Consider the following 26,548-nt stretch of genomic DNA (forward strand, 5'->3'; position numbering starts at 1 on the left):
CTGAGTCTTAACCACAGGACCGCCAGGGAATTCCCTGTTTGGTGTATTTTCAGTGGGATCCTGGAAACGTACCCGGTCGAAGGAAACCACCGGGCACTTAGTCCTAACAGCTTTCGGAGCTTTTAAGACTCAGGAAGTCAGATATGGAAGACTATCCCGAAATTTATAATCATTAAGTGTTCCTGTGGCACCTTCAAGGCATCTGGCCTTGAACCAACCTCTACAAAGTTATCAAATTGCAAGCACGTTCAGGGCTTAAACTTATTTCTTCGTATTCCTATTCCTTAAGATCCCCCTGCCCGGGGCTCTACCAGATCCTATGCAATCATGCCTTAACATGCACTGAGCAGCCCACTTGGGGCCTGATGCAGTAGGCTTGATGTCAGAGGCACCTGGGAAGCTTTTAAAAAATCCTGATCCCCAGGAGATCCCCCAGCTCAATTAAGTCAAACTCTGAGGGGTGTGGGTGCTGGGATGGGGGACCAGCATCCATGTCTCCCTAAGGTTCCCCAGGTGATTCCAGTATGGGCCCGTTTTCCTGTTTAACTGCAAGTAAAATGACCTACTGAAAAACAGTGCTGCTCCCACTGCTAGTAAGTTTCTTTCAGACCATGTGGAGTGGCCTTCTCTAAACCACAAGAATGGACTGGCCGTTACATTCAAAGGCAGTGATTCTGGCTTGGCCTCAACCCCAAGTGGACAGTTTAATCTGTTTGTTTGTGGTCCTTCCCCTGCCTCCCAAGCAATCAAGTGCCCTTTCCACTCAACTCAGACATCCTTCACTGATACAGCGAGCAAGTAAGGGAAACAAAAGGCAAGTTTTACAATCCCTACTCAGACCCCCAAGATAGACCCCAGCCCAGCCTCTCCACACTAGCCCACAAAGTAGGCACAGGCTCGTTGCTATGAAGCAGGCATCACCAAGGAAACGCTCTCCCCACAGTGGAGCCAGGAGATGGCAATGAAGGCAGCTAGTGTGTGATGCAGACAGACAACCAGAGGCAGGGGTACCCCTCACAGGAGCAGAAGGGGAAGGAAGGAAGCTCCACGTCTCATGTGAGGCCTGGCATTTGGGTGTTGCAGGTTGTCAGTACCAGGCTGTGACGCTCTGCTGCCGTCGGCTGCCAAGGCTGGCAGGAAATCAAATCTGATTCCCCAAGCGTGACTTCACTCTCCACTGAGAGAGATGATGTGCACCGACTATCTGGGGTTGACAAGAGCAGTTTGGCTTCCGGGGATTTCTGCTTGGGCATAAATGCCTTCTCCGTGCTTGCAGAGAGTGCTTAGGGGGGCAAGGGACAGCAGGAACACAGCTCTAGATTTGGGAGAGCAACCCTGAAGTTGGTCTCAGATGTCGTTATCAGCACTTCAAGGTGGACGGGACTCGAGGGTGCCCGGGGAACACACCTGGGGGCACCGGGCAGGAGGGGCTGCGGTTCCCTGTCAGTCATCATCATCTTTACGAACACTGTCGCTGCAGGGAGAAGCACAGGTGCACACGAGGCTCTGTGTGTTGAAGTGCTGAAGACCTCGGCTGGGCTGGGACTGAGTCTGGATGGAGGGAAATCGTCTATGTCTGGAGATGGGCCCCTGTTCATTAAAAGAGTGTACAAAGGTAATGTTCTAGAAACCCCAGTCTGCTGCCTAGTACCAGTTTTCTGTGTATGTCAGTGCCTTCCATTTGGAAATCAAATTTGTTTTAAAAAACCTGCAGTGTGTTTGTTTAATGCTGTGTGACATACAGGGTTTACGGTGTGTCAGCCCTGTTGTGAGCATTTTACACGTTTTAACTCATGTCATCCACACGACAGTTCTCTAGGATGGGTACTATCATTATCATCCCTGTCTTACAAAAGAAGAAACTGAGCCACAGGGGAGTTATGCAGGCACCTAAGGTCACACAGATTAAGTGGCAGAATCAGGCTTGAACCCAGGCTCCAGGGTCTGTGCCCCCAACCTCAATACTGTACCCCCTAACTCCATGCTCCTGTCTTCGTGTTCTTACTTAACGATTAGCTGTTACGGATGTGAACACAGCAAGCTAAGTAATACCATCAGAATTGCCAGTCAGGGGTACTTAACATTGGTCAAGGTCATATTCACTTAAAATTGCAAATACTGAATTTCAAGAAAGTAATATGGGCGCAGCAGATATCAGTGAAATAGTTGGTAGATATGAGGTCTCTTCATGAACTTAAATAATGCATTTTATGATCTTGGACAGTTCTCAAAATTATCTCTTCAGGTCCCTCCCTGAGCTGAGCAGTTATATTAACAATATAATTATACTAATGATATATTTATATATATACATATATGCTGATTATATATCCTATTATATGTAATATTTTATATACTATAATACTGTTTCATATATTCAATATATATTTATACTGATATTGTTAGTATTAAAACATACACATATATACTGATATTGTTAATATAATTCAGCTGAAGAGATTTTTGGGAACTGTCCAATATCATAAAATGCATTATTCAAGTGTATAAAGAGATTTCGTATCTGCCAACTAGTCCAGGGATATCTACGGCTCCCGTCTACTTTCTTCCAGTCTAGCACACACTCAAACTGTCAATGGGTGGCAGCCAAAAACAGGCTGTTTGCTCACGGTCCCTGGGGCAAGCAGAGGACAGGCATAAATCAGGAGCCAGGCCTCTGCTGTGTGTGACATCTAGACTCACGGTACCAGGGCAAAGGGAAAACCCTACACATGTTAACTGGACAGCAGTAGAACACAGAAAGGCAAGTTAAGGCAAGCATGAAACTGTTTGTTTGACTACAAGAGCACTCTTAAGCAAGAGCTCTAAAACAAAGTGTACAAAGTACATGAGGAAATCGCCAACAGACACAATAAACAAGAAAGTCCATTAAAAAATTAAGGCAGGAATATTAGCCATGAAACAAGGCAAGAGGGTATTCAAGCGAAACAGGCAGATAGATATGTTAAAACAGACACACACAGGGAAGCCCATTAGCAAAAAGGCAGTCAAGTATATTTTTAAATTAATAAATAGAATTAAAAAGTATACTAAATCCTTACAAAGAGAGAATTTATAAAAATCAAGAAAGAAGAAACCATAAAAACTGCAGCACAAGGGAAAAAAAGAGATAAAAATTACAAAAGGGTGATGAGCGACGAGGAGGAAATATTGAGGAGTGCCAGAAAAAGAAAGAAAAAAAAAAGAACGCGAGAAAGGAAATATTTGGAGAAGTCATGACTATTGAAAAACAATAGGAGTATTCAGGCTGAAAACTCTCATCAAGGGCAAAACAGGATGAATTTTATAGAAACCCAAACCTTGATGTATCACAATAAAGTTTCAAAATATAAAGAACTTAAAAAGCACACAGAGGGCTTCCCTGGTGGCGCAGTGGTTGGTTGAGAATCTGTCTGCCCGCTAATGCAGGGGACACGGGTTTGAGCCCTGGTCTGTGAAGATCCCACATGCCGCGGAGCAACTAGGCCCGTGAGCCACAACTACTGAGCCTGCGCGTCTGGAGCCTGTGCTCCGCAACAAGAGAGGCTGCGATAGTGAGAGGCCCGCACACCGCGAAGAAGAGTGGCCCCTGCTTGCCACAACTAGAGAAAGCTCTCGCACAGAAATGAAGACCCAACACAGCCAAAAATAAATAATAAATAAAAATTAATTCAAAAAAAAAAAAAAAAAAGCACACAGAAAATTTGCAGCTTGCTCACAAAGGCAGTAGTCAGACTGGCAGCATGAATGCCAGAAAACAGACTAACCTTCAGAGGACTGAGCCTAAAACAGCAAGATGGAGGTGTTTAGGACGCACAGTGAAGGGTGCCGGAGTCACCGCCACTGTGATCAGCCACAGGGCACGCAGCCTCCGCAGGCCAAGAAGCTCACAGCTTAGAAAGGATTTTCTGGCCTGTGAGCCAAACAGCCAGAAGCTGAAGGTGGCTAAAGCAGCAGCCCAGGTGGAGACTGGGAGGCCAGGCCCAGGAATCCCATGGAATCTGCAGCGCTGAAGTGGAGAAGCAGCCCCAGGGGAGATGAGCATTCCCCAGATCTCCTTCCAGCAGAGCAAGGACAATGTCCTGGGTGACTTCCTGGCCTCTGTCTCTAGCATCTGGCTAGAAATCCATGAAACTATATAAATGGATAGAGAGGAAGAATTGATACAAAGAAGCACCTGTTCCACGGATGAGCATTTCCAGTGCCCTTGTGTGCAGGCCTGCAGATTTACTCTTGGGAAAAGGCATTCAAGGATTTCTGAATATGATACAGATCCCTCCCCTTCACTCTTTGGAGACTGGTAAATCTAGTTTCTTTGTAGAGGCTTAGAGCTCTGCCCAAAGATTTCATCATCTTACCTTTATTTCATACTTACAAATTTAAGTACAGGTACAGGTTTTCTGTTTATCTTGGTTTCCTGTGCCTTTTAGCTCAAACACCAAAAGCAATATAGCAATCTTCAATTTCTTGCATCAATCTAATACAAAAAAATTCTTTGAGTAATAAGTGAGTTAAAATATCATATTTCCCTAAAGCTCTCTGGAAGGTCAGGGATTTTACTGATGAAAAAAATGCAGTAAACAGTTACTTGTAACCTCTTGTGTGAAGCGGCAGCCATCCAGGTAGAACACTGTCACTACTAATATCTGGGCTGCTTTTTAAAAAAATTTTTAACACTTTAAAAATTTTTTTGTTTTTACTATGTTTGGGCTGCTTTTAAAGATGTTTCTGTATCATTTTACCAAGAATATCAGTTAATACAATAAGATAAGAAAAAGATAAGAGGTATAAAGATTGGAAATATAGGAATACAATTCGTCATTATTGGCAAATTGTATGTTCTTCCTGACTGAAAAAATCTAAGAGAATCAAATGTCAAGCCAATATAAATAGCTCACCAAGATCGCTGAATTCACAATCAACGTACAAAAAAAAAAAAAAAAAATCAATAGAATCTCCTATATATCAGCAATAACCATTATTTTAAAACCCTATAGGGAGGGTTTTATAACACAATACACATCATGAAAGAATATATATATATATATGTAAAATGTTTAACTTCTGTATGGCAAAAAATTTCACAAAAACACATCGTGAAAGAATACATATGTAAAATGTTTAACTTCTATATGGCAAAAAATTATATCATAAACAAAATCTAAGTGACTGACTAGAAGATATTTACAATGTATTTAATCAACAAAAGGCTAATTCCAGAATATATAAAGAACTATAATTCAATAAGAAAAATACATGGGACTTCCCTGGCGGTCCAGTGGTTAGGACTCCACGCTTCCACTGCAGGGGGCACGGGTTCGATCCCTGGTCAGTGAACTAAGATCCCACAAGCCACACAGCGTGGCTGAGAAAAAAAGAAAAATACTAAATAAAGAGAAAATCTGGGTAAAGGAAATGAATAGAAAATAGAAAAAGTTAAAACCTAAATGGTCAAGAAATATAGGGAAGGTCACTCAAACTTGTATTAGTTATTGGGTGAAAATTTTAACTATTGGGAATCATCTTTTTAAAATCAGGTTGGCCATAAATAAGAAATCTCATAATATGATGTGTTGGCAAGATATAGGGAAAGGAGAACACTCATACTTTCTGGCAGAAGTATATACAATGGTTCCTCTCTCTGGGGAAAAATTTGGCAGTGCTTGCTAAAATGGAAGCTATAAAACAGTTTAAATTTCTATCTGTAGCAAAATGATGAGTAAAATATATTACATCCATAGAAAGGAAAACTATATAGCAATTCAAGAAGCAAGTTAGAGCTATATCCATTAACTGGGACCAGCTCAAAAACAGGGCTGAACGGGGGAAAAAAGGCTAATCGCAGATTCAGTACTGTATGATACCAATTCACAGTAACGACCGTAAGGAACCTAAGAGTGTGTTACAGGAAAACTATGCAAGACCTTTTTGGAAAAAAGATAAAAGTGTTCTGCATTTTTCTTAAAACCTCAATAAATGGAGAGAGACATAGCCTGATCAAATTAGTTAGGATTCTCTTTGGCCCCATGTAATAGAAAACCCCAAATAACAATGGTTTAAAGAAAAGTTTATTTCTCTCTCGTGTATAAGAAGTCCAAAAAGTTGGCACTACCTTTGGTCTGAACAGTACTGAGTGGTTCATCAAGGACTTTCATCTGCTTCATCTCATTAGATCCCTGTAATAACCTAGTGAGGGAACGAGACAGGCTAACACCATTTTGCAGATGAGAAAACTGAGGTTTCGGGAAACCTGTAACTTGCTTGAAGTCACAGACTTGAACCCAAGCCAGTCTGACTGCCTGCAGGTATTCAACGTGCTTTCCCCTCACTCACAGCCTCCTGTTTGGGTTGGTTGGAAGCCCACGTCCTCAGACCCAGATGAACACTCAGAAAATTCTTTCGTTTCACATAACCTGCTTGAGGCCTTTAGGTAAAATATTCCTAGATCGGGAAATATGCTAACGGAGTATAATTGGGCATGTCAGACAACAGTGCTTTGGTACTTCCAAAAATGTGTATCTTGAGAAAGCAATGACGGGGACTAAATCAGTCTCTTTGCTCCCACTGTAGGACCGGTAACGGTGAAGGCTCACCTCTTTTCCGATGACAGCATCTGCCTCTGTCATTAACAACATAATATGTTTTTGTCCTTGAGTGGGTTGCATTTGAACTCACTTTCTTCCAGCTATATTTTTTTGTCAATCTGTATAATCAACTATAATTACATGTGTATTGATATCAAATAATATTTAACAGTGATTTTCAGGAATTTAGAACGAAGTAGATTTATCTGCTCAGTGTTTTGAGATCTAATTAAATATTTCTGAGGAAATTATTTTCTCAGAAATTATTTCTGAGGGAATTTTTCTCTTTTAATGTCCTTTCACCTGCACAGCCAGTGTGCATTCCTTCAATACGATTGTTTTAGATGTGCATGTGCAAGAAAGTAAATAGAAAAGCTCATAAACTTGCTCTAACATACCCAGAGCTGTAGTCTAGAAATCTGTTAAATTTTGTGTAAGTAATAATTTAAGTAATCTCCACAGTCATTGCTGAGCCGGTAATCACATTCTCAGCATGTGGGTATATCAGACTATATTTGTTAACGAGTAGAAGTTGAACTTGTTTTATTGGTCATTTGGATTTTTTTGGTGTGTTCTTTATTGATTTGGAGTTCTCTAGCTTGGCTAGGTATTAACCCTAATGTTTCATTTTATTTGTTGACTAAATACAATCAAAATATCTTCCCATAGTCAGTTGCTTATGTTTTGGGGAAAGAGGGGTTACAGATTTGAATTTTTTATGTAGTCAAATTTCTTTTTATGGGTATTTGCTTTGTGTGTCTTGTTTAAGAAAAATTTCCCTCTCTGAAGAATACAGGCACATGGTTTAGAGATATTTCTCACTTAAGTAAGTTTTTCATTTACCTGGAATTTATTCTGGATATTATGAAAGTACCAAACTATTATTCTGTATTTATTCTCTCAGGTGGTGCAGCTGAGCAAGCTGGAACAATAGAAGCTGGAGATGAAGTTCTTGCCATTAATGGGAAATCCCTGGTTGGGCTCATGCACTTCGATGCCTGGAATATTATGAAGTCTGTCCCAGAGGGACCTGTGCAGTTAGTAATTAGAAAGCACAGGAATTCTTCATGCAACAAGCACTGGTAGTGACACTAATTGCGCTTGTTACATTTTTTATTAATCAGAATCTCCTTTTCTCAGTTCCCTTCTTTCTTCAGCAAATCAGAATGACTTCTTTAAACAATGGGTTCCTGAAACAACGCAGAAACACTGGTGTGGCAAGGACGATAAAACAAACAACTCTCCAGTTTTTTACTTACACATGAAGCAGCAGCAATGGAGCTGAACTCAGAAACCTTCTGCCTGGATCACCTAGGCCAGGAGGGTTCATTCTGTTCCAGTGCCTGTCCCGACACCTTCTGTGTTTCCTGATGGGGACACAAGATGCGGCATGCCCTTCTTCACTTGAAACATTTAGTGACACCTCCGTATCCTTCTAGCCACCTCTCCCAACACACTCAATCCTGGCAACTGGGGAGCTAACAAAGTCTGAGGGGCAACACAAGTGTCACAACTAAAAAGGACTATAGTTTTATATAATTTTGTAAGTAAGTAAGTAAATGACAGAATGCTTTTAGGCACATTCAGTGGAAGGAGCTGTAGGGTCTGTATGTTATCCTGAAAAGAAAATGAGACTTGAAAAAAGAAAATCAATTATGACCTAATGGTTAGGCTGAGCTCAGGAATTATCCAAAAATGAAAAAGCAAAATACAGAAAGTGGTATTTTTAGTGAGTGTAATGTGCAATGTATGGCTGCATAGTTTAACTAACTCGGTGGTTACTGATCACCGTGAAGTGTTGATCATGATCTAAAAGCGTACGTCATAAGGCAATTTTACGGGAATGCAGTTCTGATAAACTGTACTAAATAGCTGTGAACTTTGCTGCTTAGAATGAGCAGAAAGTTCCAGCTCTGAAAGCACCTTGCATCTAGTTTGGAACTTGTCTTGAATACATATTTGAATTCAAGACTGGTCAACAAAAGAGCAGGCAAAAATATTGTCACTGAGTTTCCACTTCTATATTTTATAGATCCAACCACTAATTTAAACTAAAGTTTTAGAAATCAATTATCTTTTTAGTGTCCTTGGATTTATAATCCAAATAGAGGAACTTAAAATAATCCTTTTAGGGGACCTTCTTTTGTTTGGCTGATTTTTTTCCCCCTTTCTCTTCTCAACAAGCTTAAGAAATGTAGCATTTCTAAGCACTGGATCTATTTTCCTGACCTGGGTGTAATGGCATAGGTCTGCAGTGACTGAAGTTCTGCTCTTTTTGTTTTCCTGTTTTGCAAATTCTTCCTTTTGCCAAAAATGTTTCCCAGCAGAACACTGCTGTGACTCACGCTTGCTTGTGACACTCGTCCCAGCTGCCCTCCTTCCGAAGCACAAGCTTCTTCGCAGTAACTGTTCCCGTTCCGTGTGCTGTTCCTCGTCACAAAGCTGGCTCTTCTCCCTCGTACTGGACCTTCTTTTCTTAAAACTCAAATCCTCATCAGCTTCATTTACCAAAACATAAGAAGAAGGTGGAAAACGAGGGTGAGTCAGTCTTTCAAGGTAAACGAGCAGAACTGCGTAGTTACAAGCCACTTCCTCGGTGGTGCAGGCCAGCTGAGTCCTGGGAATACGGGTGAGGTTGCATACCTGCGTGCATGGTGACGCTAAGGTTTAATGTCGGCGATTTCTTTAATTAACCTATTTCTGAGTGACTAATCCCAGTAAACCTCTGTGGAGCTGGCCCAGAGAGGTTCTCAGATGGGAGTGAAATATCTGGCTGGTGTGAGCCCAGATTTCTCATTTTTAAACAGGTTATACAAAAGAGAATGTAGTTCAGGAGTTAGCTAGAAAGACCTGATTAATTTAGCTTCTACTTTTCACTACTACAGTTCCAAGTAGGATACTATAGGAAGTCAGTGCAAGGTGCATGCTAGATTGTTTTTAAGTCTCTGGGGTCAGCTTTGTGGCTTCTGCTTTCTTGCCTAAATGATGAGAGACTCTTTGAAGTCAACACTGAAAACGATTTTTTGCCTCCACTCTTCCAGCTGTGCCTACATAGAAATGCACAGTCCTGTGTGACAGGAGTTTCTGAAGCAGCGGAATTGGTCTCCTTCTAAGAGTTCCTAATCCTCTTATCTGAAGAGTGCAAGGGTAGCCCTCTGGTCACTGAACTATATTCAAGTCATCAGCCATTTCCAGTGGACCCTGCCAGAAGGGTTCCCTTGGAATTCGACAATTGGAATTTAAGGGAGGAAGCAAAAGCTAAACTTTGACCCTAAGATAGAAAGCTATTTATTTGTCGTCAGTGTTCAAGGCATGACTAGTACTTCTAATTACTCTAATAAATTCCCAAACTTCCTGACATGAACACTAATGGTATTGTCCTACTAAAACTTCCATTGTTTTGGTTTTTTAACTGGTCCGTCATCCACAATAAGCTATGATGGTAACTGTGTTATAACATGTAAATCGTAGTTGCAAGGATATACCGTGAAGGTTGAAGTAGGCTGGGTTTCATTTCTATCATCCCATACACAGCTCATTTAATTTTAGGGTTGACTTTTAGTTGGCACCACACCTGTTGTATGATATTATACATTATCCTTTATTTATGTAAAATAAAATGCCTTATATATTATTAAAGAGTAAGTGCAATAATATGAAATAGCCTGTACATTTTTAAAATGTTGTCGCCAAGTTATGTAAATCCACGTCTCTATAAACAACCTTTTTTAAGTAATTTTAAAAAAATAAACACTGTTTACTACTTGGTTTTTTGTTTGCTTAGTTCTGCATCTATAGAATAACCTTTTAAACCATCAAGCTAAGAAATGGTGATTACCTGAATGGGTGAGAGGGACAAAGGCAAAAGAAGTCAAGGCAACCACTCTTCTTCCATGGCCACACCCAGGATCTGACACAATCCAAACCCACTCCACCTCTGAGATCTCAAAATCAAACATCTCATGCCTTCTTTACAACCTCCTGACCTTCTGGAGCTTACTCCCCTTCCTCCTGGTTCTGCTGCTTCAATTTCAACAGGCCCTCCAATCCCTAGGCAACTGGCAATTTTCTCCGCTTCAGAATCCCCACCCGTGTTTCCTTCCCTTCTCTGTCTGTTTAGATTAGACCCCACAGTAGAGGACAACAATCGCCCTCCAGCCCATAGGCGCACAGCTCCCTCGCCCCGTCTAATCCAGGATCCTTCCAACCAGCCAGCCTCTTGGTGCCTACATGCTTATTCCTAAAGAAAAATCTCACAACTACACATAGTGATTTGCTATAAATTCACGGCTTCCGACCTCAACTGGACTCTGGATGCTACTTGGCAATTGTTTCCTTGTCAGTTTTTTTCTCTCATTCTTCACAATGAATACATTCTTCATTTTTCCTAAAATCCCTACCCATTCACCACTCCCTCCCCCCAAATACCTGGATGATCTGGGATCTTATTTCACAGAGTGAAATAAAACGTATCTACTTTATTTTAGGCTGTTTTGGTTTTCAGATGCAGACGCCAAACTAGAGTAGCCCAAGGGAAGAAAGCAAGACGGCATCTCACAAAAATCCCAGAACAGAACTCAGCATATGACCAGGCCTCGACGGAACTCGGGGGCTCATGGGTTGTCACTCAGTGCTCCCCACTGGCAGGACTTCACTGCTGTTTGTGGGTCTGTTTCTGCAGACCCGCTTCTCCTCCCTCCACTAGCTGGCAGCCTTATCCCCAATTCCTCACACCTTTTTCTTTACTTAGAAACCAATGAATGCTATTTTGTTATAATTTTAGCCCCACTCTATATCACAGAATTTCTCTGGACATACAGGCTGCTACCTGCCTGATTTTCCATATATCCTCCAAAAGTTAAGATTCTGATTGGCTCAGTCCACTGCTACACTTGGGTAGAACTTTTTCCTGGGGGAGAGTTTTAATACACTATAGAAATAGCCACAGGGACTACCCTGGTGGCACGGTGGTTAAGAACCCGCCTGCCAATGCGGGGGACACGGGTTGGAGCCCTGGTCCGGGAAGATCCCACATGCCGCGGAGCAACTAAATCCGTGCACCACAACTACTGAGCCTGCGCTTTAGAGCCCGTGAGCCACAACTACTGAGCCCACGTGCCTAGAGCCCATGCTCCGCAACAAGAGAAGCCACCGCAATGAGAAGCCCGCGCACCACAACGAAGAGCAGCCCCCGCTCGCCGCAACTAGAGAAAGCCCGCACGCAGCAACGAAGACCCAACACAGCCAAAAATAAATAAATTAAATAAATAAATTTAATTTAAAAAAAAAAAAGCCACAAACCCATTCTATGAATGTTGAAGGCTACATACCATGTATAATAAATAAAACCTGAAACCAGGGGCTTCCCTGGTGGCGCGGTGGTTGAGAGTCTGCCTGCTAATGCAGGCCACACGGGTTCAAGCCCTGGTCTGGGAAGATCCCACATGCCGCAGAGCAACTAGGCCCGTGAGCCACAACTACTGAGCCTGCGCGTCTGGAGCCTGTGCTCTGCAACAAGAGAGGCCACGATAGTGAGAGGTCCGCGCACCGCGATGAAGAGTGGCCCCCACTTGCCACAACTAGAGAAAGCCCTCGCACAGAAACGAAGACCCAACACAGCCAAAAATAAATTAATTAATTAATTAATAAAAAAAAAAAACCTGAAACCAAACTGAAGGAGAACAATGAAATGGGATACAATTCTCTCTGAATGTTAGAAAGCAAAGATAGTATGAAATGAGAGTTCTGAAGAATATCAGAATGTCACCAAAACCCTTAACTTGAAGAAAGGGAATTACAGAAGGTGAGCCCCAGAAAAAGCAGGAAGCCCCCAGAATTAGAGCCATTCCCACTCCTCAGAATGGTAGGGAAGGTGAAGTTAAAGGGGAGGCTCATTCTGATTTTCCCAGGCACCTGGTCAGCCTCAGCAGGTCAGAGGAGTAACAGGGAAGGAATGGTCTGATCTGAGGGGAGCCCCGACCACGTACGTTCCTGCCACGAAAGGCCTCAACTGATCCATTCAGAGATCAGCAGCCTCTGCTCACCCAACCCCGTAAAAGCCACACCAAGCACCGATCACAGCCTTCTTCTCGATCCCCCCAAAGCAGCTGAGTAGATCTGAATAAAGGTTAAAACCATCTGGTATCCAACTTTCCTCTCTCATCCTAAGGGAGGAACTGAACGATGCGTAAACACAGAGCTCTGAAGTATCCATTACTGACCAAATGGCAGGCTTCAGTAGAACCCCACCTCCCCCATTACACAGGCTGAGCAAGGGCCCTTCTCGTGATACCAAGCTGGGAAAGGTGGGGGGAGGGTGCTAAAACATAGTATGCAAAAGGCAGATAAAATAATTTGGACGACTACCTTAGGAATCAAAAGAAAATTATAAACACAAACTGCTTCATATTCTCAATGCACTCAAAGAGAATGTGGCTTCTAAGAAGCACAAGATCAAAGAAGAGATAAGAAAATCAAATGAGATTAATGTGGATCTGGTAGAACTAAACAGAAACTGAGGAGACCACCTTACCAAACCAAAGCCATATAAGCATCAAGTCAAATCAGATTGCAGGATACAAGTCAGTGTCATTGAAGATGAACTTGATGAACTTGAAAAATGCTTAGAATACAATGAAAATGGACAAAACAAATTTATAAATAAAATCCTAATTAAACGTTAGCCAATGAATCCAGTAGTACAATAAAGAAGATACCAAGTCTAAGTGATGTTAACTCCAGGAATGCATGAATGATTTGGAATTAAGAAATCTATAGGGGCTTCCCTGGTGGCGCAGTGGTTGAGAATCTGCCTGCTAATGCAGGCCACACGGGTTCAAGCCCTGGTCTGGGAAGATCCCACATGCCGCGGAGCAACTAGGCCCGTGAGCCACAACTACTGAGCCTGCGCGTCTGGAGCCTGTGCTCCGCAACGAGAGAGGCCAAGATAGTGAGAGGCCCGTGCACCACGATGAAGAGTGGCCCCCGCTTGCCGCAACTAGAGAAAGCCCTCGCACAGAAACGAAGACCCAACACAGCCAAAAATAAATAAATAAATAAAGAGCTCTTTTTTAAAAAAAAGAAATCTATAAATGTAAATGTAGAATGTAGTTCATTATATCAGTAGGACACACACACACAAAAAAAAAATCCTGTGAAAGACATACTTTTTTAAAAGCCTGCTTCAAACTCTTAACGGAAAAACTCCAGAATCATTCCCATTAGATTCAGGAATACACACAAAAAGGATGTTCACTGCTGTTATTGTTGGATAACAATATTCTAGAGGTACAAGCCAATACAATCAGACAAAAATTTTTTAAAAGAGGTATAAATAGAAGAAACAAATGTATCATAGTGTGCACAGATATATCTGGGTACTTGTAAGCACAAACACATCAATTTAAAAACTTCTAAAATATTAGAATTCAGTAAAGTTGGCTATCAGAAATCATCCACCAAAACAAGAGCTTTCTTATTTATAAATAATAACCATTAAAACATATTATAAGAGGAAACACTCACAATAGTAACTAAAAATACATTTAACTTTGGCAAGGACTGGCAAGACCTAAAAGAAGGCTTCCCTGGTAGCACAGTGGTTAAGAATCCACCTGCCAACGCAGGGGACACGGGTTCGAGCCCTGGTCCGGGAAGATCCCACATGCCACGGAGCAACTAAGCCCCTGCGCCACAACTACTGAGCCCGCACGCCTAGAGCCCGTGCTCTGCAACATGAGAAGCCACCACAAGAAGAAGCCCACGCACCGCAACGAAGAGTAGCCCCCGCTCACTGCAACCAGAGAAAGCCCGAGCGCAGCAATGAAGACCCAACGCAGCCAAAAAAAAAATAATTAATTAATTTATTATTTTTAAAAAGACCTAAATGAATTACAAAATTCTATTAAGGGACATAAAACCAATAACTCGAACAAATGGGGAGGTTTAGCTTATTCTGGGATAGGATGACAACACTAAAAATCTCAACTCTCCTCAAACTAGTTTATAAATGTAATAAAATTTGAACAATGATCTCAAAATAATTTTTAACCTGAAAAAAATTATTCTAAAGTCCATTTGGTAGGATAAACATGTAAAAATAACCAGATTTTGAAAAAGCATAATAAGTGGGGGACTAGCCCTATTACAACATCATCAAAAAAGCTACTATAATTAAAAGTGTCTCCTCTTCCATGGACAGCCAAACCACTGGAATAAAGATGACAGATAGATTCTGAATTCAAAGAAAATTCAAAGGGGCATTCTAAGTCAGTTACAGAAAACACAGATTATACAATAGCTGATTTTGGAAAAACTGGCTAAATACTTTAGGGGGGGGTAAAAAAAGCTGGATTCCTTGCAACAAAATCCTTCACAACAAAATAAAATTCCAGAGTCACCATACATATATTTAAAAGCAAGAAAGGAAAATAAAAACCCATCAAAAGAGCTAAATATACTGTTTTAATCATAAAGTGAATATGAGGCTAAATGCAGAAGCTATAAAGCAAAAGACTCATAATTTAATGAGACTACATACAAACTAAAAACCACTGGGGGCTCTCCCAGCAGCAGATTCAGGCAAGATAACACAACAGTGACACAGTTTGTTTGCTTTTCTGGCCGCGCCACACAGCTTGCAGGAATCTCAGTTCCCAGACCAGGGACTGAACCCGGGCCACGGCAGTGAAAGCACAGAATCCTAACCACTAGGCCACCAGGGAACTCCCCAACATAGTTTTTTAATTTCCTCATATAGCACCCATTTCCCCTTCCCCACCACTAACACCACACACATACAACCCAGACCAACTAGTATCGAAAATCCACGGTAAACATCTACAACAAAACTAGGTGTGAAAGTACCCTCACAAACCCCAGAAGGTACAAATGAGCAGGAGTAAACTACTAACAGCAACAAGACCAGTTTGGTATCGGAATCTGTGCCAGGAGGGTGGAGGGAAGCGACAGGGCATCTGATACCCCTAAGACACACACCCACCCCGACACCCTCACCCTCGGCCTCATAATCAACACGGAAGCTCAGAGGACCGACTGGATAACGGCCCCTGAAACCTGAATCATTTTCTCGCTTTCAGAAATGATCAGCCAATGCCCCACACTGAGGAGAAACTACTGGGAACAGAATCAAAATTGAGCAAGATAAGAACAACAGAGATCAAAAAAAAAGAAGGTCCAGATAAAGGTGGCTGAGAGTGGCAGAACCAGATCTCAGAAAGCAAGCTGCCATATTTCTTCACACTCAAAAACAGAAGAAGGGGGTCTAGAGAATAAACACAGTTAGAAAAGCTACCCTGACCTGCATCTCCCTTTGAAAATAGGAAAAGTAATTTCATGTAAACATGGGCAACAGAAGACAATCTAGGTCAAATCCCCTACAAAGTTATCATAAGAAAAAAAGAGCATGAGGAGAAAATAAATCCCTAGAGACAACAAAAGCACACCAGAAAGACATACCTAGGGAACCAACGAAAAATATAATACCCCAAAATGAGTTAAAATACATCAGGAAAATGACACAAAATATGAATGATATCAATAGAAATTAGAAAAATTCAGAAATTGGTTATTAAAACTCAGGAAGAAATTAATTTCAGAAAAGACTAAACTAGAAAGATCATTCACAGTAAATAAACAGGATGTCTTAAGAGGAAGAGAAGATAAAAAGAGTAAAACATTTAAAGATCAATAATAAAGAAAAGAAGCCAAGCAAAAGTGACCCAAAACAACATACATAATAGCAATGCCCAAAGAAGAAAGCCTAAACAAGGGAACAGAACAATTACTAAAACTTTAATTTTCCTGAAATTGAGAATAAAAAAAGATTTGATGCTACCTATTGAAAGAACACACCAGGTACTTGGGAATACTGATCTAGAACAACCAACACCAAAACATACTGCAGTAACATCACTGGCAAAAAATCGGGGGAAAAAAATCCCGTGGGCTCCAGGCAAAAAAGAATAAGGCATTCATGAGGGAAAGAAAATCATGTTATCATCAGTGACAGTGATGTTTTAAGCCAAAAAGAACATACTTAAGATACTAAAAAAAAAAATGTGGCCCAACCATTTTATCCAAACAGACTTTCAAACAAAAGGCTGCAGATAAACTGTTGTCAGCATACGAAAACTCAGGGTATACTAGTCTCACAAGCCCTTCCAGAAGAATCTACTAACAAATGAGCAAGACAAGCAGAATGACTGGATAGATGACACAAGGACTGGTGGAGAGCATTAAGCATGTATTTACTTGAAGAGTTAAGACTAAAGCAAGAGTTAAAAGGGAGAGATTATAGTATATAATGATGATGTCCTTACAAAGCAGATGCAGCACAACTACAAAAAGCAGACGCACTGAACTGTACACTTAAGTATGGTTGAAATGGTGAATTTTATGTTACGTATATTTTACCACAATAAAAAAGGAAGAAATAAAGTACCCTGTAAGTTTACAGCAATACTTCTGATTCGAATTTAGAACTACAAGGGTTTTCTATCTTCTGTCTTAAAGCTATAGCTCTACTTTTCCACATCAAGAATCCTACTTCTCATCAAGGAAAATGATGATGATAAAAGAATGTTAATTTCCACAAGTTCAAGATACTTAAAGAAAATTAATCAGTCACCTTTGGAGAATGCTTTGGAACCAAGTCTATTTTGAAAATTGGTAAATAAAATGTAGAAATTCTCCTACCTTTCCTCTACGAACTGTACTAAAAGGTATTATAGGTAAGGTGAAGTTTCTCTTTATAGAAATATTTTAGCTAATAAACAAAGAAGAAATGATAACAGTTAAAATATCACCACATGCAACCTCAATAAATCACAGGATCTAAGAACTGAACAGCAAGGCTGCTATCACAAACCATCACAAAAAGAGAGACACCATGTGCTTCCTGATGAAAGAACACACCACCACCGATGAAACAAGGGCCTACACAAACCAACCCGAATCTGACGGAGCCTCAGATCTAACGCCCAATTCTCAGGAAGTAGAGGTCAATAAAACACATTAAACTACACTATGTGGATACAATCAGCAAAATCCAAACAACAGGAAAAGGGATCCAATTTTATCAACAAATATTCCGCAAGGAAAAAAATAAGAGAGATGAGGGAAAGAACTTATAGATTGAGAGAAACAAAAAAAGACATATAAAACGAAAAATGAAACACAACAAAATCATTAAAGATGAATACTGGGTTGGGATAGAGACTTAGGGAGGTTGTAAGGGAGGTTGTAATTGGGAGGAAGCCTTGAACGGCTTCTGGACAGCTGGCAAGGTTCTATCTCCTGGCCTGGGTGATGGCTGCAAGCACGTTCGCCTTCAAATAATCCACTAGCCTATACATTCGTTTATGAGATTTTCCATTTGCATTTTAATCATAAAAATTACATGAAACCTTTATATACACATATAATTATACCTATTTTTCATGATTTTTGTATTTGTTATATTTAATCACATACCTCCCCAACTTTTTATGAAATATATATATCCCCAAACCTGAATACCATGCTGATCTCTTTAGTATGATAATTAAGGTCTCCACAGATTCCATGCTTAAGCACTACTGCACCTTACACTTTTCTGAATTGTTAAGAAAAAAAAAAGGAAAAAAGGAAAAAAAATACTTACCATATATACCAACTCCAAAGACTGAGAAAAACAATTGCATCAGACACAGGGTTAATATCCACAATATATGGAAAGTCCTGGTGAATCAATACATAAAAAGATCAATACCCTAAATTAGAAAAATGAATAAAGAACATGATCAGGTAACTCACAGAAAAAAAATACAAATTACCAATAAAGATAGTAAATGATAATCAACCCTTCGATAATTAAAATAATTTGACCATTCTCCTCACTATTACCTTGACAAAGACCAGGACTGATGACACCCTCTACGGTATTAGCTAAGGTGTGGGGAAACCAGCATTCACGTTAATTTGAAGTGGAACTTAACATGAATCTTAGAAAATTTGGCTTTATCTTTTACATTTTCAAGGCATAGTCTTTGAGCAAACTTACTTCTATTAATTCCTCCTATAGAAATCAAATATAAAGATATGTACAAAAATATACATTACAATACTGTTTGTAATAATGGACAACATGAGAAGAACCCAAATGCCCATTAATGGGAGAAATTATACAATGAAGCCAAAAATGATTAAAGAGAATGATGTGTGCTTATTCTGAAAGTTCTCTACAATGTAAGTGCAAAAAGTAAATTGCACACCAGTATATAATGATGCTAGTGGGAATCACAGTTATACCACTGCTCTATCAGGAGTAATTGCCTACATAATTCTAATATTGGGCTGAGGAAGTGTGGATATCCATCTAACTTTACCATCCATGCCTCTTTGAAGAGTAAGTAGCCTGCAAGGTGACAAACCTTAATATCACTTCCTTACTTGGTGCTAAAGAACATACGACATGTTAAAGAACACACGACATTCATGTAGAACTTACAAGAGTCAGGGCTATCATTCTGGGACCCAGTGGACTGCAATGAATTGGAAATTACCTCAGGTTGTCAGTCATCTTGATCTGGATGAAAGTGAAATGGAACAATGTTATCTGACAATATAAGTATCTCCATTTAAGATGGAGAGGCCATTGAGTTGGAATTAAACTTCATAAATACCTCACAAAGACTTGTGACTAGTGGTTTCCATGTTCCTGGGGCAAGAGTAGCCAGCCATGCATGGCAGTCATGGACTCCTGTCATCATCAGGCTGGATGTCATCACTCATTGGTCCTATATTGCCACCGAACCACACACCAGCCCCTCTCACTTTCCTTCAGGTGGTGGCCAAATTCAAGGGTTTGCCATACTTTAAAAAAGTATCGTACCCATCTGTTTGCAAACGAGGGGAGGAACTGAGTAACGTAATGCATCAGAGGCCACAAGGCAATCTTACTTCAGCAGGCCAGGGATTTCTTGGCCAACTGACATCTGATGATGCTTCTTTCTCCTGTGAATATACAGAACTCGTCAACTTTTTCACCCCCAAAAGATAATTTATGCAAGTTATACCAAGATATCAGAATAAAGCAGGGATATCTTTTTATCATTGTATTTTGCACCACGAGGATTTTTTGCATGCCCGCTATTGTGGTTTTTGTCTCTGTTAAGGAAAAGAAGCCCCCCTCCTAGTCCCCAAATAAGAAAGGAAAAATTATGGTTGAATGCCATTACTGTTTTCAATCACTTCAGGATTAAAAGCTCAAACACTTACCAGATAATGTGAGACTGGGCAACCCCTCCTCTCCAAGCCTGTTCTTCATTAAATGAAGGTAGTAATTGCGGTTTGGGGAGGTCAAAACAAGATTTAAAATACTTTACTAGGCACAGAGCATGCATTCAGCAAGTCTCCTTTCTCCCTTCTGTTACAGCATTGTTCCAGACCAGGTTATTCTAAGGAACACTCAGCAGTTCAACATATGAAGAGATCGATTTATTATTGCACAATAAGTTTTATTATATTAAAACTCACTGCCTGATTCTTGGATCTGAAGGCTTTTAACAAAAGTGGCATAAGCCTGTGGACATACTGCTCCTTCCACACAGAATAATGTCCCTGGAGTCACACCATTCCTGCTTACAGAGAACTGTAAACAGCGGCCTTCTACAGGAAGAAGGAGTTCTAGATAACACCCTCCCCTCCGGATGGTACCACTTGTCCTCTCCTCCGGAGACACAAACGCATACTGAAGTTGAGGTCACACACAGGTAGAGCTGACGGGCACTCTGCTCTGAAGCAAACGCTGACAGAAGTTTGGGTGAGGCCCTTTCCCCCTTGCCTGAGAATACAGATGCGGCTTAGAAAGCCAAGATTTCCTTAGAAACAACCATTACCTCATTTCTAAAATCTCTGCTGGAGGAAAACAGTAAATCTTCACCTAAAAAGAAATTCCAGGACGTGGTATAAGTTTCAAGTATCCATTTTGTGGGAAGAAACTATAAATTAATACTTTCTATACTTAATTACCACCAGTAGTTATCATTCTTGGAGGTAAAGGAGGTTATTTTAATGGAGAGAAAAATCTGTTTCTTTTCATGAGTTAAAACAGGAAATTGGCAAACCAATGCCCATGGCCAGCTGCCTATCTTTTGTAAATGAAGTTTTACTGGAATACAGCCTCACCCATTTATTTGTATTGTCTATGGCAACTTTCATTCAGCAGAGTTGAGTAGCTGCAACACCGTATATGGCTCACAAAGCCTAAAATATTTTCTTAGAATATTTACTATCTGGCCCAATAAGAAAAAGTTTGCCAACCCCTGCGTAGAAATATTGCCATACTAAACTAAGGCTAAGTAAAACTTCATCAGAAAGAAAACTAAAACCACAATAATTGGAATACAAAAATACAAATGACATGCTTGCTCTGATTCAGGCACTTTCAAGATCATAGTTTATTTATTACTTCAGATAAAAAGATAGTATACATATCAGGGAATCCCTTAAAATTCAACTCTAGAGTTATACACCATCTAGTACTTTTGCATTGAATGTTAACCAAAAAAGTCTCTAAACACCTGAAAGCCCCACTAGTAACATGAACTATGGTAATAAAAAATTTGACATTTAATTTGTTCAATATATAGTATTTACATTATGAAACCAATGGAGATATGATAAACAGTGATAAAGAAATAGTAAAAAATAAACTCTAAAAAGCAAAGGTTTATATTCTTACAATGTGCTAATTATCATAATTGTATATAAAAATTAAAACATAGCAGAGCTTTCTGTTACAAAACTCTTAATCATCTGAGTTGTAGTCGTTACTTGCTAACGAGTTACATGCAACATCTGCTAGTACTGACATCTGATTTTTTTCCCCCAAGAAAGTGTGAGTAGATATTTATTTAAGAGCAGACATTAATTTACTTGTGGACAGAAAAAGATAAAACTGTACTCAAGATTAGTACTGGTCACAAGCCTCTTCTCTACAGAAATGATAAAAATAATAAGACTGAAAAAAATTCCAGAAAGGAGATGCATAGGCAAAGAGTACCATGAATGGCACAGCTCAAAAAGTCTTGGGATCAATTAGACACACATGTTTTCTCTCTCCTTCAATGATGAGAGGTCTATTTTGCCATCAAATTACAATGACTGTAGCAAGTAAGGGGCACCAGGTGTACAACTAATTAAACCCTGCAAAATACTCAGATGGGCAGTGGTGGCCAGAAGAAGGAACAACTTCTATATAATTCAAACTATATACAGCATAACTGGAATGCAGCTCATCCCAAACTGGCTGTGTGAAACAATTGGACCTTTATGATTTAATAGTTAAAATTATAACAAGTGTAATAATACAATAGATTTACATGGGAAGCAAGATCCAAGGGGCACTTTATATTATTTACTGTGTATTTCAATTTAAAAATAATTTTGCTAAGTATACATCTCAACTGAGGTCTATGTATAAAATGTCCTAATAGATACAGATATTTACCTTTGGTGAGTTAAAGGCCTTTCTGTGACTTCTGTCTGAATTGCAGGCAGAATGCGAGATGTACATGCACATGTGGGAGAAACTCAACCTGAGGTAATCCAAAAGATGTGCGTGTGAGGAGCCTGGAGGCACTCTGACAGTCAAAGCCCACCAGAACCCAAACAGGCAACAGTGAGGATGGCAACGAGGAATGGAATGCCAGTATGGCAGTGAAACCTTTTTCACAACAGAAAGAGGAAGGCCTCTCGTACCAGCAGAATCCTGCGTACATACACAAAAGAAAAAGCCACCCACCATTTCATAAAACAAAAGCCAATTATAGTGTGGGAAGTACAAACTGCAGAAAACCAGAAGTCCCTGGAAGAAAAACGACTGGCTCCCACGAGAGAAAGGGGGACGCTCGGTTCTGCGCAGGGTCACTTGGTGAAGGCGGCCACCACTGCCCACAGCACCTCGCTGGTGCTGGCCTTCAGACACTCCACCTCAGGGTCTAAGTCCAGGAGCTGCCGCACCCGCTTGGTGGCTAAGTCGTACTGCTCGTCCAGGAGGGGCGCGAACGCGTTCTCCAGGACGTCCGAGGCGTGGGCCAGGTAGATGAGGGCCAGCAGGCGCTTGTCCATGCGGTGAGGGTCGTTCACCCATTTGTCGAGAACGGCCTCCTGCACCTTCTTGATGAGGCGCTGCTTAATGTTGTTGTTGGTGAGGGGATGTGTCGTCATGTCAAAAAGAAGGAAGTTCTGTTTCTCGGTTGTCAATACGCCCTTTTCTACCAGGTTTTTAGCTAATCGTTCCCGCACGTTTCTTAACTGATAATGCAATTTTAACGGATTCCACGTCTCGCCTAAAAGAAAGATTCCCGAAGTGAGAAATGATAGGTATTATCTGCTAATCTTATTAAATTTTGTACTGTTAAAATGAACAGTAACATTTGACTTTTTTTCCTCCAGAGAAACAGAAGAAAATCCAACTATGTTTTCTTGCCAACTAAACCATGAACCCCTTGATGGCCAGGCCTTCGGCTTCTAGGCACCTGGCACATGATTTTCAGGCACAACAGTTACTCAAGCTGAAGGCAGTCTCCAAACCAGCTCCCCTAATGCGGAAATAAGCCAAATATCAATATTAAATTATGTCTGGCTTCTCTCTAGCTACTGTCAAAAAGCAGCCAATAGCAAAATATGAGATTTCATTTCTGTTAAACACCCATCTGCAACAAAAAGAGAAAAGAATTAAAAAGTTCCCTGATTAATAAGTTATTCCTGAACTGCTACATATACCTGACCTATAAAGCTGGGAAGGCCTGTTTAGGCAATGCTATTCTTTGCTGACAAATAATATAAACCTAATTATAGAAGGACAAAACATTTTCATCATTTTAATCTTGTCATCTATGTGTATTTCCCTTTGAGACAGAAATACTTAAAATAAAACCAAGGGACTTCCCTGGCGGTCCAGTGGTTTAAGACTTCACCTTCCAATGCAGGAGGTGCGGGTTGGATCCCTGGTTGGGGAGCTAAGATCCCACATGCCTTGGAGCCAAAAAACAACAACAACAAAAAACACACAAAAAAATCCTCAGAAGCAATACTGTAACAAATTCAATAAAGACTTTAAAAATGGTCCACATCAAAAAAATCTTAAAAAAAAAAATAATAAAACCAAGTATTTTTCACTAAAACATTTTTTTTCTTTATAGAAGACTAGAAGGAAATATATCAAAATATTAATCTTGATTATTTGGGGGATTATATGTGACAAATTTTCTTTTTTGTAATTTTTGTATTTTCCAAATAATCTCCAATGAACATGTAACTATTTGGGTAATTTGAAAAAAATACTATAGTACCTTTCTAAATTGGGACATGTCAGAGATCAACCACTGGCACTTTTATTATATACAAAAGCTGAAATTTTATAATATTGAGAAAAACCAAATTGTACTGTCTACTACAACAGCCATTAACTATATAGGGCTATTAAATTTAAATTAATAAAAAAACTCAGGGAATTCCCTGGCAGTCCAGTGGTTAGGACTCCATGCTTCCACTGCAGGGGGCCCAGGTTCGATCCCTGGTCAGGGAGCTAAGAACCTACAAGCCCTGCAGCACAGCCAAATAAACAAATAAGGAGGGAAAACAACTCAGTTCCTCAGTTGCCCTAGCCACGTTTCAAGTGCTCAACAGCCAAGTGGGGCTAGAGGTTACTGAGCGGACATCACAGAAATAAAACATTTCCACTGTTGCAATTAGAAATCTGCATAAAATATATGAAACAACTGTTCAGATGCTAGTCAAAAGGCAGCCCAGAGCTGTGACCTTTTGAGACAAACCTCACTGAGCCCTACTACTGCCCAAGCTTGCTACCCAAAGGCACATGCCAGGCAGCAGAGCAGAACAGAAGACCTCAAGTAGAGCACAGAACTCACACTGTGTAAAAAGGCAGAGATCAGAGCTGGGGGAGGCTAAGGCAGCTGGAATATGCAAGGCAGAGTACTGGAGAAGAGGGGACTATGCAGAATAAGAGCTCTAGAAATCTGCGTGGTGTTCGCTTGAGTCTGGCTAAAAACAAAGCCACATGTGTTATGGTGAGAAACTCCACAAAACAAGGTAAAAAAAAAAAAAAAAAAATTCAAGAAAGTTGTAACGTGAACAATTCCAAGAGTTCACAGAGGGCTAGGAAAAATATGCATGCCAATTAGCCTGAGTGGAAAGGTCTCACTGAACACCCAGGACATTCAGAAAGGATTCCAGAAGGATCACATCTTAGTAATAGGGCTAAACTAGCCCTTGAGTAAAGGCTACTCCAGACCTGGCCTAACAAAGCTTACAAACAAACTGATCCACAAGTAACTTAACTGCCTAGCAAAACAAATTTCAACAGTCTTTAAAGACAAACAAAATTCAGCACACAACAACATAGCATTCACAATGTCCAGCATCCAATAAAAATTACTAGACTTGTGAAGAAGCAGGAGAATGTGACCCAAACCTAAGGGGAAAAAAAAATCAATAGAAACAGTCAAACAGGGACTCCTCCCTGGTGTCTTCCCAGTGGTTAAGACCCTGCACTTCCATTGCAGGGGGCGCAGGTTTGATCCCTGGGTAGGGAACTAGGATCCCGCATGCCACACAACCAAAAAAGAAAGTCAACCAAATCTGACATGACCCAGAAATGACAGAGACAATGGCATTAGCAGACAAGGAGTTAAAAATGGCTATTATAAATATCTAAATAATTTAAAGGAAAACACGAGCACAATGAAGAGAAAACGAGAGCTTTTCTTTTTTAAAGGCTAAATGATCTGGAACTGCCATTTTACATTTTGTTATTCACGCTATAAAACTAGGGACTTGAAAAAAAACTGTCAATTAAATAATGAAGAAATGGTACCATGAATCATTATTAAAGTCATCTTCTACATTTAAAGAAAACATAACCGCGACTTTCCTGACAGTCCAGTGGTTAAGACTCCATGCTTCCACTGCAGGGGGCACGGCTTCAATCCCTGGTCAGGGAACTAAGATCCCATATGCCACGAGGCACAACCAAAAAAAAAAAAAAAGATTAAAAGCAAAAAATAAAAATAAAGAAAACAAGAAAAGATAACCTTTTCAAATAAAAAGCCCTGGCAAATCAGCTTCCACAAAAAGAAAAACAATCATTGCATTCAATTTCCTTGATAACTTCAAAAAGTAAAAGAGCTGAAATATATTTGGGGCCCTATTAGATTTTAAAACTTAATAGTATAAAAGAAAAATATAACTCAATAATAAATGAAATTCTACTTACTTTCAATTTCTGGTGTTAAATTAGCCCACACCTACATTTAATGTTAAGAAATCATTAACAAAAACAAAAAACAACAAAAAAAGAGAAATCATTAACAGTTACTTGATGAAGCACTATAGCATAACAGGTTATGAGAGCAAGCTCTGGAGCCAGACTGTTTGGATTTGAATTCCAATTTGGTCATTTCCTAGCAGTGCAACCCTGGGCAAGGCTTCTTACCTCTCTATTCCTCTGTCTTTTCATCTGTAAAGCAATGAAAACAACTCTTTCCAGCTCACAAGGGTTATTATGAGGATTAAGTTAAGTTAAAGACATATCAAGTTCTTAGAATAGAGCCTGGTACATGCTAAGCTTGCAATAAACGTTAGCTATTATTATTTATCCATGTGCAGAATCAGCACTTTGGCAGAAAGAGTTTATCCTATTTATAATGGTCTAAAAAAATCATACTAGGTACTGAGAATGCAGACATTAGTAACACATATTTCTTTTTTTTTTAATTTATTTATTTTATTTATTTATTTTTGGCTGCGTTGGGTCTTCAGTGCTACACACAGGCTTTCTCTAGTTGTGACGAGCGGGGTCTACTCTTCATTGCGGTGCACAGGCTTCTCATTGCGGTGGCTTCCCTTGTTGCGGAGCGTGGGCTCTAGGCGGCGCAGGCTTC

At 40.1% G+C, this 26,548-nt stretch overlaps 2 protein-coding genes across 8 annotated transcripts in view; one reads left to right on the forward strand and one right to left on the reverse strand.

Moving 5' to 3' along the window:
* Nucleotides 1-10,244, forward strand: part of PDZD2 (PDZ domain containing 2) — a 193,731-nt gene extending 183,487 nt beyond the window's left edge. For all 7 annotated transcript variants that reach the window (XM_068535191.1, XM_068535193.1, XM_068535194.1 and 4 more), the window contains 2 exons: nt 1,481-1,615; nt 7,486-10,244. In XM_068535191.1, coding sequence (XP_068391292.1) covers nt 1,481-1,615; nt 7,486-7,667 — 317 coding nt within the window. In that variant the 3' untranslated portion in view covers nt 7,668-10,244. The remainder of the gene's footprint in view (nt 1-1,480; nt 1,616-7,485) is intronic.
* A 10,772-nt stretch (nt 10,245-21,016) lies between these two features.
* The window catches only part of GOLPH3 (golgi phosphoprotein 3), a 52,755-nt gene continuing 47,223 nt past the window's right edge, over nt 21,017-26,548 (reverse strand). Inside the window, exon 4 of the mRNA XM_068535198.1 lies at nt 21,017-22,933. Coding sequence (XP_068391299.1) covers nt 22,509-22,933 — 425 coding nt within the window. The 3' untranslated portion in view covers nt 21,017-22,508. The remainder of the gene's footprint in view (nt 22,934-26,548) is intronic.

Source organism: Eschrichtius robustus, chromosome 2 (genome assembly GCF_028021215.1).
Source record: "Eschrichtius robustus isolate mEscRob2 chromosome 2, mEscRob2.pri, whole genome shotgun sequence".
Classification (NCBI taxonomy): Eukaryota; Metazoa; Chordata; class Mammalia; order Artiodactyla; family Eschrichtiidae; genus Eschrichtius; species Eschrichtius robustus.